At 36.4% G+C, this 18,797-nt stretch overlaps 1 protein-coding gene across 4 annotated transcripts in view; it reads right to left on the reverse strand.

The window, feature by feature from the left end:
• The window catches only part of CRPPA (CDP-L-ribitol pyrophosphorylase A), a 391,837-nt gene that overhangs the window by 232,109 nt on the left and 140,931 nt on the right, over positions 1–18,797 (reverse strand). For all 4 annotated transcript variants that reach the window (XM_036863587.1, XM_036863588.1, XM_036863589.1 and 1 more), the window contains exon 6: positions 14,931–15,028. In XM_036863587.1, coding sequence (XP_036719482.1) covers positions 14,931–15,028 — 98 coding nt within the window. The remainder of the gene's footprint in view (positions 1–14,930; positions 15,029–18,797) is intronic.

Consider the following 18,797-nt stretch of genomic DNA (forward strand, 5'->3'; position numbering starts at 1 on the left):
TCACAAGACTTTACTCAGAGGGCAGTGACACTACAGGTCCCAAGGTCAACTCAGGAGAAACACCTCATCTGGAGGAAGTCATTTGAGTGCTAAAAAGTCTAATTGCCACCACAGACAATCCCCTAACTCAGATCATTTCTCTGGGTTCTAGACAGGGAAGAGAATATCTAAGGTAGGTCCTCCAATTCAGGTCCTCAGATTTGATCCTGGAAGAGTCAAGGGCTTCTGAACCACTGCATTCAATATACGCCAAGCAGGTGATGGTTACAGAAGTAATTATTGTGATAGTACAACCTGAATGAAAGTTCTCCTTTATATGTCCCTCTGTCTCACTGTTAAAATTCCCTTTGAAGGCCAGTTACTTTCCTGATGCAAAACCACAAGAATTGTGGAATGGAAAATACAAGTCCTAATCTTAACAAACCAGAACACTGTCACAAAGAATTCTAGGCTCCCATTTTATCATACAGATTATACATCCAAAGCTAGAAAGTGTCTAGGCAAAAGGCAAAGCTACCAAATCTGCTCAAGCTTATCTTTCCACTCAGGTTTACTATAGAACGTTATACTATATATGACTAATGGGCAATTTTGTAGTAAATGAGAAGTGACTGGCATTAGCTCACATAAATCATGTTTGGCAGGCATATTTTGTAAATACTATCCATTTTGTAAATGATAAAGGATGATATGTTAAAAAGGCATGTATGGTAATATGACCACTTTACGTTTCTTAGTAATGCATAAGACATTTGCAAGCTGAGAACTGGCAAGCTGACGTAAACAAATCTTATCTGTCTTAATTAAAAATTTTTAAAAAGTCACATAGAGTAGGGTACCCTACTATTCATTGGATTAGCGTAAATTAGAGTTTCATTCATTCAACCAATAAGTTATCTATTGAGGGCTCTGGGCCAGACACTAGATAGCACATTGAGACCATAGCAATAGACTAGACAGTTTCTTTCCTTAAGGAGATCATACTGGGAAGATGAAATAAAGTTAAGACCTGTGTTTCTCCAATTTCAATACGCATAAGAATCTCTGGGAATCTCGTTAAAAATATAGATTTTGATTCCATTAGATGTGGAGCGGGTCTAAGAATCTGCATTTTTTTTCCAATTTAAAATTTTATTTAAAAAATGGAACAGATACTTAATCATTAAATACATGAAAAAGTCATCACAGATATCTTTTCAAATCAAATACACAGTATGGTTCTATTATACATCCACAAAAATGGCTAAAATTATAAAACTGACAACAACAAATTCTGTTTGGGTGTGAAATTGACTCTAATTCTTGGTGGTAGTGTAAAATGCCACAATAAGTAGAATCTGCATTTCTAACAAGCAACCAGGTAATGTTGCTATAGTTGGTCCATGGATCACACTTTGAAGCAGCAAGCAGTTAGATAATATAAAAGTCCTCTCTGATTTTCAGTAGATATATTTACTGAGAAATGTGCCCAACTAACAATCAGAAGGTAACTTTAACCTTGATTCTACTGAAGGTACTGCCTTTCTGTATCATCTAAAATAAGTTACCTATATCTTTTATTAAATATATCAGTATGGCAAGCTAAGTGACTAAAATTAAAGAATTTATTACTTCAACTGTATTTTCCCTCAAATTCTTCCCAAACTTACAGCATAATCTAATTTACACTTACAAAATTTTAACTTTTCTAAGTAATACAGACACTGCCCAGATATATACAGAAGTATCAGGAGAGCCTAGTTTCCATATAAATATGCACTAATAAAGTATGTACAAGTTATGTTCTAATCAAAATGTCATTAATTTGAAATCACTAATTAGAATCCACACCAAATACTGTTTCCAATTAGTTTTATAAATGATTTAAATAGTCTAAAGATAATAGTCTATTACATTTAGCTATGCATTCATTAGAAATTACAATTGTATATACATACACATATACAAATATATATGTATATATACATGTGTATACACACACACACACACAGCTTTATCCCCAAGTCATTGTAAAATGTGAGTGTGCATGAAACAAAAGTTTACATTAGCAGTTCTTAACTGTGGGAAACTTTGTCCTAAGAGGAAATTCAGCCATATCAGGAGACATTTTCGGTTGTCAGAAGTGGGAGAGGGAAGTACTACCAGCGCCGAGTTGGTAGAGGACAGGGATGCTATTAAATATTCTATAATGCACACGCAGGTCAGCCTCCAGAACAAAGAGTTATCTGTCCCAAAATGCTAATAACATAGCAACTGCAAAATCCTGGGCTAAATGGAGAGTTATGGTTTTTGGTCTGCAGCATTTATTCAGAAATCAGTAGCTGACGCCAAAAGCAGTAACATTTTAACAACTTAAAGGCTTTAGTAGAGTCATTTTTTAACAAGGGGAATACTAAAATTGCATTTTATCAGACAAGTGTTTCAATATAATTTTCAAATAACATACCATAAATATGACAAGTGTGTTCAAAATGGCTAGATGAGGTCTATATGATATCGCTTACATGTGGAATCTAAAAAAATAATACAAATGAACTTATTTACAAAACAGAAATAGAGTTACAGATATAGAAAACAAATTTATGGTTACCAGGGGGGGAAGAGGGGGGAGGGATAAATTGGGAGATTGGGATTGACATATACACAGTACTATAAATACAATAGATAACTAATAAGGACCTACTGTATAGACCAGGGAACTCTACTCAGTACTCTGTAATGGCCTATATGAGAAAAGAATCTAAAAAAGAGTGGATATATGTATATGTGTAACTGCTTCACTTTGCTGTACACCTGAAACTAACACAACATTGTAAATCGACTATACTCCCAATAAAAATTAAAAACAAATAGAACAAAATATATTCTCAGCTCGAACTCTGTCTGCTACCAAGTTTTTAACACTGCCTCCAATTTTAAATTAGATAGGAAATAAAAAAAGAAGAAAACTAAAATCAGCTATAAACATGCATGAGTAGCTTAGTGAAGAGTTTCTTCATATGTAACCACAAAGAAACAATGCACTGATTAACTTTTTTTTCTTTTTTCTTTTTTTGGCCATGCTGTGCGGCTTATGGGATTTTAGTTCCCCGACCAGGGATCAAACCCGGGCCCTCAGCAGTGAGAGCTCAGAGTCCTAACCATGGGACCGCAGGGAATTCCCAACTTTTAAGGAATATTTAATACCACCCTAACACTTGTACAATCCAAATACTGCCAATATAATTGTTCAGACCCTACATAGTGATTTTTATTAATGTATTTTCCTCTTGAGTGAAAAATATAATTACTGTATATATAAAATAAGATTTCCATCTCATACAACTTTCCATTATGAGTTACATAATAGTAACCTACTGAATATACATTTAGCCCATAGGCCCAAAACGTTTTTTAAATGTTAAGGATAAATTATATTTTGAGCAAAAATAACAAAAACATGATCATGTGACTTATTTCTGAAGTATGTGAACAATTATCTACCTCAGGATATTTTTAAAGCAGTATGTTTCTAGATGATACAGAAAGGTAGATTCATATCCTGATATAGAATCTTATTACAGATCCTAAAGAATAAACCTTAAAATGTTGCTTATGGACCTGTTTCTTCACGCCACTGCAATTCCCCCTCAGCAGAGCTCAGTTCCCCATCACTCTCTCTCTCTCTCCCCCTTTCCTAACAGAAGGCTTCTGGCCACCAACTTTATCACCATAGCTAACTCCAGTTCATCTCATCAACATCTTTTATTTGCTATTCTTTTCCCTCCATTTGTAACATCAGTTTTCTTCTGGTTGGGAAATCAATTATAACTTCTTGGGTGTACTCTGTGTTTTAAACTCTTCTCAACTGTTCACATGATTGATGGACGCCCAGCAGCTACCTCTTTATCTCCAGAAACACATTTGGCTGATGTCCAGGTGGAGGGGTATTCCAGAAGCTTGCTTGTTCATCATTCTACCACCACTAACCACAACTATTTGTCTGGCTCCCCCATATACACAGCACTGTGCAAGAGATCAGTGATAAAAGAGATGGTGAAAGAGACAGGCAAAAGAATAACAATAAAAAGTAGCATATGCAGAATGACACCACTGTTGGTAAGTAGTTTAGAAAGTCCAAGAACCAGAAAAAATGGGAACAACTTCATGGAAAGAGTAATATTAAATCAAGTATTAAACAGAACTGACAAGGATGGCATGCAATCAAGCAGAACACTGAGTGAAAAAGAGTGAGAGAAAACTACAAAATTTCAAAGCATGAGCAAGACAATATGCTGGGCCACAAGAGAGTTGACATTGTGAGTGAAAGGTTCAGCACCAACTGTGAGAGGTCTGAAATAATGGGTCAAAATGTATAGACTCTGACTCACATGCAGCGAACAGTCATTGAAGATATGAGGAGAAAGAGAGGAGATATTTAACCTAAGGAGACAAGTACTATAAGGCTTTGAAAACAAGTTCTCAGGTACCAAGAGACCATGGATAATTTATTCTGACCATAAGTTCATGGGGTATATTTGGTTTAGTTTCCCTAAAACAGCAAAAACCTTGGAGCCATTATTAAAGCCATTACTTAAAGCCACCAGAACAGAAGAATAATCTACTTTATGGTGTTACTAAGTATAGTCATACCACATGCAAATAGTTGAAATGTATCACCAAACTCAATTATTAGGGAAACATTAATAAGCATAAAATTATTATTTTAAAAACATTACATGTCCTCTATTCAGAACCAAAAAGAAATCAATAAAATGAGATGACATCAGTGAATAAGTTTTGAAACTTTATCTCAATTTAAATAACATAAGAAAATTAGTGTATACATATTAATGAAAATCAACTGTTGGAGGTTGGAAACTATAATCTACATGCCAAAGAGCAATTTTTGTCAGCTTCTCATAAAAATTTTCCCTCTAAACATATTTACCATGTGTGTAAAATCAATTTCTTGAATTACAAGAGAAGACCTGACTTTTACAAATATATCCCCAAAGCTAGATGTTGGCTATTCTTTGGGCTTATTTGTTTTTAACTTAGCATAACGTAACTAGAACTTGTGTGCAGTGACCTCATTCCTAAGCGGACAAGGATTACCATTTTTACAAATTAACCATCTGGTTCCTTTAGAAAGAGTAATATTTCAATACGTCCCTATGTTTCAAAAATACACACAGATACAAAAGGTGAATACATGTTAAGTATACAAAGAAAAAGTAGAGAAAGTGGCATTTAGGGAGGATTATCCTTATTCCCTCATTAATAACCAAATTCTAAAACTCTGACAACCAATTATAATTATAAACTGTTAATTTTATTAAATAGAGCATGAACATAATTAATACCATCCCAAGCAACTAGGTGGTCCAGTGATTTTGGACATTTTTACCTCTGGAAAACTGATCAGGAAATCTGGCTAACATCCCAAACAAACTAAATGGATTTTATTGGATGGTCTTCAGCTAATTTATGTAGTCTTGTACATACACCAAAACCGCATACTCTAAATGAATTAATTCTGTTGGCATTGTTCAGAGTCAGAGGCCCAAGAAACATTGTTCACAGTGTTATTTCACTATTACACTGTACAGTGTTCAGCTTCAAAAAAATGAAAAATCGGTATTTTAAACATAATATTTAAAAATATGTTATGTGCCAAAATAAGCATGAAATAACCCTAATTTGAACAGGTCTTACAATGCTGAGATGACTGACTTTGTTCTATTTCTTTAATTTCTGCTTTTCTTCTTACTTCATTTGCTATTTTGGATGTTTTGCTTGATGAATATGTCATACACTGAATTTAGTTATGTCTATTAAAAAAAAAAAAAAGGCACAGATCCATACTCTGGACAAAACCTTGAGGGCATTAGGAAAAATAAACTAGGTACCACAGACAACCTCAACAAAACTAAAGCATGCCTTTCACCCAGGAAAACAAATGATTTTCAGTTATATCCTGCTTGTCATTTGTGGTTACACAAAACAATAATTAAATTATGTGCTCCAGGAAACAGGAAGGGGTGGATAAGCAAAACACACAAAAAGCCCCTATGGCCCCTGTTTGTCCAGATTATAGATCAGCATTCTTCAGGAGCTTCTTTTCTTTTATTATAGGAACAAAAATTGGGTTGAAGACACTTGTGATCTTAGGGGTACTGTGATGTATAAAAACATTAAATACTACCTGTCTTTTTCCATAGAATTTTACTTTTAAGCAGCAGCAGCCAACGGTCTTTTTATATATGTAAATTGGATCGTGACATTTTCAGCTGAAGTCTTCTACCACTTCATTTTGCTTGTAGGACCAAATGTAAGCAATGGTAGTGGTTACAGTAGTAGCGTAGGTGGTGGTAGTCACAGTATGCTTAACAAAGCCTACGAGGCTGCATTTAGGCCTAGGAGGCTGCATTTAGACCCGTCGCAGTCTCTATCCTCACCTCCCACCAGCCCACCTCCACTCCAGTCATACAAGTCTTATTTCAGTGCCCCTGAACGAAGCTCTTCAAGGACCTTTCACACACTGTTCCTTCTGTATTTCTCTTTAAATAGCTAACTCCTGAACACCAGTTTAGCCTTAAGTAAATGCCACATCTGCCAAGAGATGCTCACTTACTGCCCTCTACTCTCAATTTACATCACTTTCCAGGGCTCCCTTACATAAGGACAGTTTACTTTTTCCTTAGTATCGTTATCACAATTTGTAATTAAACATTTTTTGTGTGTTTGTTTACTGTTTTATCCCCAACTGCACGCACAGTATGCTCCTTGAGGACAGGGAACGATACCTGCTTAGTTCAACTGCATAAATCCAGTGACTAGATCTTGATAGGCATTTAGTATTTGGTAAATACATTCATGAATTAAGTAACTAATGGAAGACCAATCTTCCTACTTATAAATTCCTTACTGTTCTCAGCACAGTATATAGCAAGAATTATTTTTCAATGACAGTTGGGAAGAAGGGGCGAGGTCTCTTCCATCACTGTCTACTGCCCTGAAGTATCTTCTAGAGACCTCTATCTCCAAAGTAGGTAGGTTCTGTGAAATACTTGGACCTCCTTAAAGAAATCAAAGAAGGAATCTAACAAGCCTGATAATGAAGTCTTGAAATTTAAGTCTGGGTAAAATCTGCATGTGTACGGAGGGTGGGAGCAGTAAGTCTCTACTCAGTTAATTCCTTATTTCACTTTTTAGCAACCTCTTCCATGTATTTGGCGTGTATCATTACATTAGAGTTGAGATATTCAGTTCATCACTAAAGTATGTCTCAAAATCTAGCATGGATAATTATAATAAGCATACTCAATTTCTTCCTTTAGTTTCATCAGGAAACATCCTTTCTTTTCATGCCAATAAAACAATCCTCCTGTTGTTCACTGAGCAGCTCCACACCTACACAGATCTGCCCTACAGGTGCCTGGATTTTAATAGTGGTGACTTCATCCTTTTTATATGTCCTTTGCAAAACGAGATGAAAGCTCTGGAGGTAAAAATATTAGAATATGTGGCATTTTGCGTTTGTCTCTAAGTTATGGGCTGAAAAATGCCATAAGATAAATGTGCCCTTATAAAGGGAGAGAAAATTATAGAAAACTGGTAATTTCTTTTACAAGGAGACTTCTTTCTGACCTTAGATATAATCCTTCTGTCAAACTTAAAATTCTTTTATTTCACCGTTTCTTAGAAAAATATTCAGTAGTAGAAATCATAATGAATCAAGCAGCACCTACATTCAATTAGTTATATAATCTTAGACAAAGTATTAAGCCATAAGGTTTCCCTATTTCTGTTTGTAAAATGAGAGGGAAAGTCATAGGTTTATTTTAAAGGATTAAGGTACATAATATTCTCTCTGGCAAATGGAAGGCACTCCATAATTGTTAGTCTTGTGACTGTTTACGAGAGAAAACATCCTGATAAGTCCTTGTGTGGTTTAATAGTTTTTAGGCAAATTTAGAAGCCAGGGCAGATTTAGCAGAAATGAATGACATCTCCTCTGAAGGTCAACCAAGATTGTCTGAGTAAGTTAACAGGACACATAAAGTTCCGTTTTACAAGTTCTACCTTCATTAGACTCATTTCTTCTAAAATTCATGTTATACTCAGTATGTTTCATCAGATTATATAACAGGTTACCTACGGCTATACTATGGACTGATCAACATAAAAATCTAAACAAATTAGTCATTAATTCTTTTCTTGGTTGGTTTATATTGGATAGAATGACATTTAATTCAGGAGATGATATTCATCCCTTGGTGAGAGTATGTCCTCAGGCTGTTGGTTTTGGGTAGTTAGCGCCTCTTGTCCGTTGTTGATTCCAAAACTATTCCGAATTTTCTGATCATCTCTGGAGTTTTTTATACAGAATTTCTGGTAGACTCAATTACTACGACCTAGAATCCATATAAAATAGACTGTATCTCCGCTCATTTGACTAGGGAATTACAGTTGAGATGGATGATGATCTTGATGAGGAAATTTTAGGTACAATAAAGCAAATTTCTGATGTTCAGAGAAGACTCAGGTCTATACAGAGTACTGCCTCACATGCCACAGGAAACTTGGATGGCCATGTTAGTGGGTGTTTTCTTTTTACAACTTAGAAGATTTATTTTGAGATAGTAACAGTTTGTGATAATCAATCTCTAAAACACACCCCCCAATGATACCCACACTTCCCAGTATTCACAATACAGTATTCCCTTGTATAATTCCCTCCTCTTGAGTGTACGCTGGACATACAGACTTGCTTCAAATGAACCGAATACGAAAGAAATGATGGAATGTCACTTCTAAGATTAGGTTACAAAAGTACTGGGCCTTCAATCCTGAGTGCCATGTGGTGAGGCAGCCCTGTGGAGAAGCCTACATGGCAAGGGATTGAGACCTGCCAACAACCACATAAGTTTGAGAGCAGAATCTACTTCCACATCAAGTCTTCAGATTAGACTGTAGAGGACAGCCTATAGAGGACAGACAGCTTGACTGTAATCAAATGAAAGACCCTGAGTCAAAGGAACCTGGCTAAGCTGTGCCTAGATTCTTAACCCACAGAAACTGAGACAGTAGATGTTTGTTACTTAAGGTCACTAAATTTGGGGGTAACTTGTTATGCAGCAAGCACAGTACAATATATAATACAATGTCCAACTTAGTAATAAGAAGTTGTGATCATTTATCCATTCATTTATTTATTTATTCAACATTCAATAAATGTCCCCCTTTTATCAAGACTGCATCATGCTTTGCGAAGACCTCACATGGGGCTGTATAGCCTCTCACAAAACACAATAGAAGGGTATATAAACCAGACCTCAGGGGAAAAACAAACAGGAAAAGCTCCCTGGGGAAAATGACATCGTGGGTGAAGGCCCTGGAGGTAAGAAAGTACTATCACATTTGAGAAGCTGCAAAAAGTAGAGCTGGCCTGAAGAGTGCACAGTTAGTTAGAGAGTGCAGGGCTGTTTGGCAAGGATGCCGGTTAAGAAGACAGATTTTGGTGTTACATGAATCCAAGTTCTTCTCCATGTCCCTGTTCTGCCCCTTCACAACAATGTTAACAAGAACCATTTAAACATCCCCTCTATGCCTCAGTTCTTTCATCTGGAAAAACAACGTTAACAGTACCCATTTCAAAAGGTTGTTAAGAGCATTTGCTATGGTACCTAGCATAAAATAAGTGCTGAAAATCGTTGGCTGTTATTATTGTTGTTTTTGTTATTTTTATTAGTAGTATTAGTCATGTGAGAGATCTTATGGGACATAGCAAGGAATTTTTATATTAATTTAGAAGCAGTGGAAAACCAAGAAACAGATTTGAATGGGGAATAACATGATAAACAATTTAGAACAATCATTCAAACAGCCCCATAAAGAATAAATCTGAGAGGGGCAAGATTGAAGGCTGGAGGTCAGTTAACAGGCTGTTGCAATAATCCAGACAACAGTTGGGGTGCCTAGGACAGTGGCAATGAAGATAAAAGGACACGTATGAAGGATAATGAGAGGTAGAATTCAAATGTTTTGGAACTTGATTTGCTTTGGGAGTGAGACAGAGAATGAGTCCAACTTTATATGAGGTTTAGAGAATGAGGAAATGATATGCATTTTCAGAGACTGAAACCTTAGCAGATGGAGAAGGACTGGCTGGAAAAAGAATTTGTGAATGTGAAATATCATCGACATCATCGACATTTAAGGGACCTCTGACTGACTATACAGATCTGAAATGCAGGAAAATGAATAATTAAACACAGGGCTAGAGAATATTTTGTGTCCCTAGCAAATGAAGGATATGTGAAGCCATCAGCAATTTTTTTTTAAAGAGGTCCAATTACCTATGTACAAAATCTAAAAATCATCAATAGAATCTCGAATCCTGCAAAAGAAACTTAGAAGCAGCAGCCAAAAATGAAAAAGGATAAAAGAAAAACAAGATGTTACAGAATCCACTGGATGAGACTCCTTCTAGAAAAAAATAGTATCAGACAAGAGAGTCAAGTGGTGCAATAAATAAGGTAAGGACTGATAAATGTCTTGTGGATTTCCCATAGGAAGGTCACTGAGGACTTCACCGAGAGCAGTTCCTACGGAAGGTTGGGGCAGAAGTCAAAATGCAGTGAACTGAGGAATGAGAAGATAAATTATTTTAAAGAAGTTTGGCTACAGGGTAACCTTGGGTTTAGAACTGTTACTTTGTTTTTGTTTTAATGGAAGGAACATGTATCTGTTAATGGGGGAGGGGGAAGGGGGGAAGAGAACCAGAGCTCAAGAGAGGAAATAGTCTCAGTGAGAAGATGGCTACAGATGCAAGATTCTTTAAAGGTTTGGTGCTTGGAAGATAGGAATGTTCCCATATTGGAGTATATAACTATACTCTGAAGTTAGAGATAAGACCATATTTAAGAGTGGAGGTAAAAATGGTGGGGTTAGACCAGTGGTTCTCAACCGGAGGATGATTTTGTCCCCCCTCCAGGCAACATTTAGCAATGTCTGGAGACATTTTGTTTGCTACAACTAGGGGGTAAAATACTGTCATCTAGTGGGTAGAAGACTGGGATGCTGCTAAACAGTGTCCAAGGCACAGGACAGTCCCTCACAATATCTAGTCCAAAATGCCAATAGTGCCAAGGTTAAGAAACCTGGGCTAGACATTTAAGGAGAGAGGAAAAGGTTTAAAATATCCACTGAGGAGAATGGGGAGCTCACAGTGGAATCACAGTATGCTTGCTTTACAACATTCAGGGCCCAGTGAAGAATGAAGACCAGTATTTTTAAAGTACAATAATCTACACTGTTGTATACTTTTCTCCAGCAGTGTTAAGACTGAATATAGGCTCAGAGAAGTGAAAAGTTAGACTGATAACATGAATGAGGTTTTACTAACTGGGTTTAATAGAAGGACAAGGGAATTAAAGTTATTGGTAAGAGATCCATGATCCACTGAAGTGATGGATCATGGTATCTAAGTAAAGTGTGAAACAAAAGGTAGCTGAAAGAGAGAAGACAGTGGGATTAGAGTTTCCTATAAAATTTAAATATGTGCAGTAAGAGTAATTTAGTATAAGATAAGGAAAGGTAAAATATTGTGGTCAGAAGTTAAGAAATAGCCTTAGTATTTATTTTTCAGCACAGTTAAGATGATGGCTATATCCAGACTGGGCCCAACAGGTAGGTAGACGAAGTGCACTGAAAACAACGGACACTGGAAATGAGAAGGACAGGACCTGAGAAGCGAAGGCACTGAAAAAAAAAATCACAGAGCGCCAGTTACACACCATTGTGTGTATCCCTAAATTCCACATCATATCATTATTTAAACAATGATTTGAAAACATACATGGACCCAATGTATCACTGCAGCACTACATACAACAGCCAGGACACAAAAGCAACCTCAATGTCCATCAACAGATGAATGGATTAAAAAGATGTGGTAGGGCTTCCCTGGTGGCGCAGTGGTTGAGAATCTGCCTGCCAATGCAGGGGACACGGGTTCGAGCCCTGGTCTGGGAAGATCCCACATGCCACGGAGCAGCTGGGCCCGTGAGCCACAATTACTGAGCCTGCGCATCTGGAGCCTGTGCTCCGCAACAAGAGAGGCCGCGACAGTGAGAGGCCCGTGCACCGCGATGAAGAGTGGCCCCCGCTTGCCACAACTAGAGAAAGCCCTCGCACAGAAACGAAGACCCAACACAGCCATAAATAATAAATAAATAAATAATTAAAAATTAAAAGATGTGGTATATACATATATAATGGAATACTACTCAGCCATAAAAAAGAATGAAATAATGCCATTTGCAGCGACGTGGATGGACCTCAAGATTGTCATACTGAGTGAAATACGTCAGACAGAGAAAGACAAATATCATATGATATCGCTTATATGTGGAATCTTAAAAAATGGTACAAATGAACTTATTTACAAAACAGAAATAGAGTCACAGATGCAGAAAACAAACTTATAGTTACCAAGGAGGAAAGCGGGGGAGGGATAAATTGGGAGACTGGGATTGACATATATACACTACTATATATAAAATAGATAACTAGTAAGGACCTATTGTATAGCACAGGGAACTCTACTCAATACTCTGTAATGGCCTATATGGGAAAAGAACCTAAAAAAGAGTGGATATATGTATATGTATAACTGATTCGCTTTGCTGTACAGCAGAAAGTAACACAACATTGTAAATCAACTATACTCTAATAAAAATTAGAAAAAACCACACAAAACAATGAATAAACAAATTTCTCTCTTAAAACAGAGTTGGGAGACCAGAAGGGGGAGCCCTCACACCCTGCAACTACAGCTGAGCCCAACAAGAAGAAACGGTCCTCTTCTCTCCTGGCGAGGACTCAGCAAATAGAAACCATGGGCTATCTATGTACTCTAGCCCTCCCAACTTCCTTGCTCCTTCTATAAAAGTGTCCTTCCCTTGCTATGCGGGGACTTGCATGTGGCTTGTCATGGTTGCAGACCCCAAATTTCAATTGTCTGTTTATCCTGAAGAAACCTATCTTTGCTGAAGAGATATCTGGCAGTCTATTTGTTTTAGATCAATAATTACCAAACATATACAGGAAAAGCAGCACCAAAAAGAGACTATCATAATAATTGTAACAAAAAGGACTCTTTGTAGAATCTAACACTAGGAAGACCAAGGAATGAGTCACACAGGACGCATCAGTTGGGTGTTCAACAAGAGTGTAGAACCCAGCTCTCTAAACCTAGGGTTGATAGCCAAAGTCCCAGTAACACTCTTTCAGGGTTCCATCTTACTGGCTTCTGCACGGAATGGATAAAGCATGAACGAAATTATCCAAGAGTAGAAGACTATTTTTCAGGCAAAACGTTGCCTCACGAGGTCAGACAATGGGAAGTTATCTACACTTAAATATCTTGCAGGATGCAGCAGAGAAATTAGGGCACAGAACTTAGGAACAGATTCTTAACAGGTGGATTTGAGATAGAAAGCAAAGAACAAGGTGCTAAAAATTCCAGCAACAGAGGAATACTCAGAAAGTCTACGAATAAAGGCAACTTGGAAAAGAAGATTGTAGTATAACCTTTACACCCAAGAGACAGCTGAGGTGGCTGCCATTTCTTTCCAGCTTTAGATTGTTGCTCCAAATGCTACTGGTAGAATTTAGCGCTGACTGCCATCAAAACGACCACGGGGAGCTTGTTAAAAACTGAAATTCCAGAACTTATCCCAGATGATTCACTAAATATTTACACATTCCAGGAATCTATGTATTTAACAGTTCATGTATTTAATACAGGACTGAAATTTGGGAACTCGTAGTATCTACTACTTAATACTGTCACACCTTCATCTCACCTGATGAGTTGAGATGTTAACAATAGATGTCATTGTTAAGTCTCTTATAGCTCATATTCATTGAAAACTTACGGTATGGCAGATGCTTTTCTAAGCACATTGAAATACATTTTTAAAGTTCAGTTGTCCCAACACCTTTACAGTGCAGATGTTATTAACATTTTCAATTTAAGATAAGGAAATTAGGCAATAAAACAGACATCTGAGCACTGGCAATCTGATACCAGAGCCTGTTGTCTTTACTGACTGTGCTATCATGATAGAACTAGCTTACTAAAATAAACCTTTTCCTTTCGCTTTCAACTAGAATTATGTATGTTGTTAAAAAGCCATGACATGTTGATCATAAACCCAGGCACTTACACATTTTAATGAAAACAAGGAAACTGATTAAAACAATAAAATCAGCTTGGCAAGCAAAACATTTCAAAGCACAAAACTGTCATAAAAATAATGGATGTCCTTAGGGGTAAAAGTAGTAAATAATTCCTATACACCTCCTCACACTCACAGCTACTTCTTGCATTTCCTTAAACCTAATATTAAATATGAGGTTGACTTGGACATTGATCAGTTCAAAAAGGGGGGGGGGCAAGAAACATCCATTCACTTCTTCAATATCATAATTATCCTATCTTTTGCATATCTGTTTCTCTCTTTTCTTCCTCTCTCTTCTTAATCTCTTTCTCTTCTTCATGTATTCAGCAAACTTTAGTTAAGCATCTAGCATGTGCTGGGCACCGTGGCTCTCAAGACAAGTGTCAACCTCACGCAGGGGCTCATATGCACCAGGGCGGGGGGTGGCTTTCTAAAGAAGTCACACTGACGCTGAATTTTAAAGGAGAAATAGAACTCGGAGAATGAAGGTGGGGAGGAAATCCAGAAGAGGAGTGGAGAAGGGGAACGAATTGTATTTCAAGTCAAAAGTGATGGCAAAACAGAGGATTTCATTATAGCAAAATAAGAAAATTAGCTTGAAAGTACTTTTATGCCTTCTCAAGGAAAGCATCTTTGTACAATAAAAATCTGTGGCAATCAAATGTATTTTATCAAACTGGATCTTTGAATACTTACATTTAATTCATTTTTTAGCATTTCTTCAAGACGATGACCTACATGTTCTTCATCTTCTTTTGTGTCCATAACTACACAAATTTGTTGTGAAATTCTTTCTGAGATACAAAAGAAAAAAAATTTTAAGTTTCAAACAGAATATGGAACAAAGCCCTAGTATGCTGAAACCTATACTAACCCACTGTTCGTAACTATTGAACAAGAATAGGGAGGTGTGGCCTTTGGGCCAAGTGGAGTGACTTGGACTGCACAGAGATGTCCTGGACTCAACTGAACATCCAAGCCAGTAAATCTATGTATTTAACATTTTGTGGGTGGGTAACCAGGACATCATGTAAGCCACAGAAATAAGAGATCTCTGGATATATTTGAAGAGAGTAACTGCAGGTGACAGCTACTTGGCTCAAGAATTCAATCCTTCCACATTTACAAGGAATCTCCCAGAATCTGATGGAATCCCATCTCCCAGGCAGATCCTCTGGTTAGGCCATAAGATGTCTCCTGCGTACAGCTCACTGTGCCACCTGGTGCCCTGGCTACGCACAGCACTTTCCTTGCCATTCCAGTCAATTCAATTAAATTCCTGCCTGTTTAACTATTACCACAAAAAGTGAAAATAGCCAAAAATAGATTTTCTTCAAATTTGGAAGGCTTGAGATGATATAATTTAAAATCATAAGCTGTATGACATAGTGATATTCACCTTTGTAAACCCTGGATGCACTCTCCCCAAATATGTGCAGTCCTCCTTTACAGTAAACAGATCTAAAATACTACGAAATGGCTATATTGCTGCCAGTTAAGAACACATTTCATGGTATTATGTCATGGATTTTTTCAAAAGCCTAATTTTAAATAGGAGTCCCAAACCAAAAGTTAGTTTAACTTATGACCTAGCTGCTTCTTACACAGGCAACTCCACATAACAGGCTCTCTAGAAACACTGTTCTAGCAATAGTTAATGATTCTTCCAAAAAAAGCTGGGGCGGACCAAACTTTTTTTTCTTTTTCAATAAATCATAGCTGTTTTATTAATTCTAAGAGATATTTTTGTTTTGTTTTGGTTTGGTTTGGTTTGTTTGGGCTCGCCACGTGGCATGTGGGATCTTAGTTTCCCAACCACGGATCAAACCCATGTCCCTGCATTGGAAGTGTGGAGGCATGGAGTCTTAACCACTGGACCACCAGGGAAGTCCAAAACATTTAAAATAATAACGTCACCAGTTAATGGTATTCCTGTTACTACCTACCTCCCACTTATCAATAATAGTATATGTTCCAAGAGCCATACCCGATATTCACACCATTTCTCATGATGACCCTGCAAACAATATTATTGTGAATCTATGTGACAGATTCAGGAAACGACTTCAGAGAAACAAAGTAACTCGCCCAAGATCACAGGGTTATGAGTAGAAGAAAAAGAATTCAAATCCAAAGAAATTAAGCTTACGAACACACAGCTATTCTATGGCACTAAAATGAAAGGAAAAAGACATCTGACATGAATTGAACATCAAGCATTTTCATATGAGAGGTCCTAATGCTTCATCGTTATTATCCTATTTAATGCCTCAAAATAAATATGTATTATAAGCTATGTATTATAATTCCTGTTTTTACTCACAAGGTACTTAAATCCAGGTCTTCCCAAAGCTTCTGCCTTTTCTATCATGCTTCCTACCTTACAATAATTTCTGTAAAAGAATGTGAAACGGTCTTCACTCTTTTATACCCTACAAATTCAAGAAAACTAATATAAGCATAGTAATTCAAATGGATTAAGAGGACACTTCTCTGCTGGATACAGATCTGCTACAATTATATTATCTTAAAATCATTTCATTTTTTATCATTTTTCATCATTTCACTTTTAGGACTGTGTTCACCCATCAGTAAGGTTCCTACCAACTTGAAAATGTCTATAATTTTAAGTTACACAAGCCTAATAAAATTAAATATAATTAAGAACACAAATGGATGGTACAGATATTAAGTGCTATGGAACATCACTGTGATTAGAAAGGTAAATTGGTTGACAAGATTAAATAAATCTTTATGCTAAAATGAGCTAGGAGCTCACTCTTGAGAGGTAAACTTTGCTTAGTAGAGCCAAGGGGCTTGAAAGTGATTAAGAGAAACAAGATTTTTAAAAAATTTAATGTATTGGGGTAGAAAGAGTACAAGCATAAACTTATCGTGACAAGAGACAAGATAAGTACTCAAAAAGTCATGGAATGATTTAGCAGTGAGCTATGAAGTGGTATACTCAGTGAAGCCAGAACATGAAGGTCCCATGCTTTCCTGAATACCTAGAGTGTCCTGAAAGCTTTAGATGTAACTATAGTATGAGCAGTAGCTTTTGAAAACCAAGTTAATTCGAATGTATGTATTGTATTCTCTTAAATATTTGGAGAAATTTGGACTTTGTAATGTCCTAGCAAAAATCCAGTTACATTTCCAAATGCTTCTTTCACACACACCAAAAACATTATAATAAAAAATTTAATGTGTAAGTAATTTACTACATATATAATATGATGGCGCCACAATAATTCTGACTAATTTATAAAATAATGCATAAACAATACTTTTTAAAACAAAACACAACATATGCAGATTTCCCTTCCTTGTTTCATCATATATCCTTTATAGAATTCCAAGCTCTATCAAATGTAAATCAACAATAAATTAAAACTGACATTATCCCCCTCCAAAACTGAGATACAGTTAGCCCTTGAACATGGGTTTGAACTGCGAAGTGTCCACTTACACACAGATTTTTTTCAATAGGAAATAGTACAGTGCTGTATGATGCTCAGTTGGTTAATCCCACAGATAGGGAGGGCTGACTAAAAATTATATGTGGATTTTCAATTTTGTGAGGGTCAGTGCCTCTAACACCCATGTTGTCCAAAGATCAACTATATAAATAAAATTAAGTAACTCAAAATCAATTTGGCATTAATTTTTTGCCATGTGTCAGCTGTTCTAAATACCTTTTTGTTTGGGAATCTTTGCTTGAGGGATCTTAGTTCCCCTATTAAGGGATGGAACCGGGGCCCCCTGCAGTGGAAGCACGGAGTCCTAACCACTGGGCCGCCAGGGAAGTCCCTCACCTGCTTTTTGGACAAAAATGACATCTTTAAAATCGCAAGCCTTTAATTATAAACATAATATATTCCTCTATTTATTGAGATCTTCCTTAATTTTTCTCAGTGTTTTATAGTCTCCAGTGTAGAGTCTTTTTGCAATTTTTGTTAAATTTCTAAGAAACATTATTGATGCTATTGTAAATAATATCTTTAGTTGCATTTTCTACTTGTTGATGTACAAAAATATCTTAAGATTTCTATACAGTCTTTGCATTTAGTAACTGCTAAATTCACTTATAAATTCTAAGGGTTTACAAGTTATTTCAAATTTTTTATATACACAAACATGTCAATTGTGAACAAAATTTTTTTTCCAAATCATAATTTTTTAATCTGATAATGCAACCTTTAGAATTTTGCTTCTATGTTCATGATAAAAATTAGCCTGTAATTTTACTCTTATAAGGTCCTCGTCAGAGGTTTATTAAACATTTACACTGCCTTCATGCAGTGGGTTGGAAAGTTCTCTCTTTTTCTATTTTCTGAAGAAATGTGTATGACTGGTGTTATTTCTTCTTTTCAATGGTTTTGTAAAATTCACTGGTAAAAGCCATCTGTCTTTGTGGTAGCACTTTTAATTAGATTCAATATCTTAAATGGATGAACAACTTTTCCTAGTTGTATTTGCCTATGAATGTGTTCATTTAACCTAAATTTAAGTCTATTAGCATAAAGCTATGGACTGAATGTTTCTGTTCCCCCAAAATTCATG

Source organism: Balaenoptera musculus, chromosome 9, assembly GCF_009873245.2.
Source record: "Balaenoptera musculus isolate JJ_BM4_2016_0621 chromosome 9, mBalMus1.pri.v3, whole genome shotgun sequence".
NCBI lineage: Eukaryota > Metazoa > Chordata > Mammalia > Artiodactyla > Balaenopteridae > Balaenoptera > Balaenoptera musculus.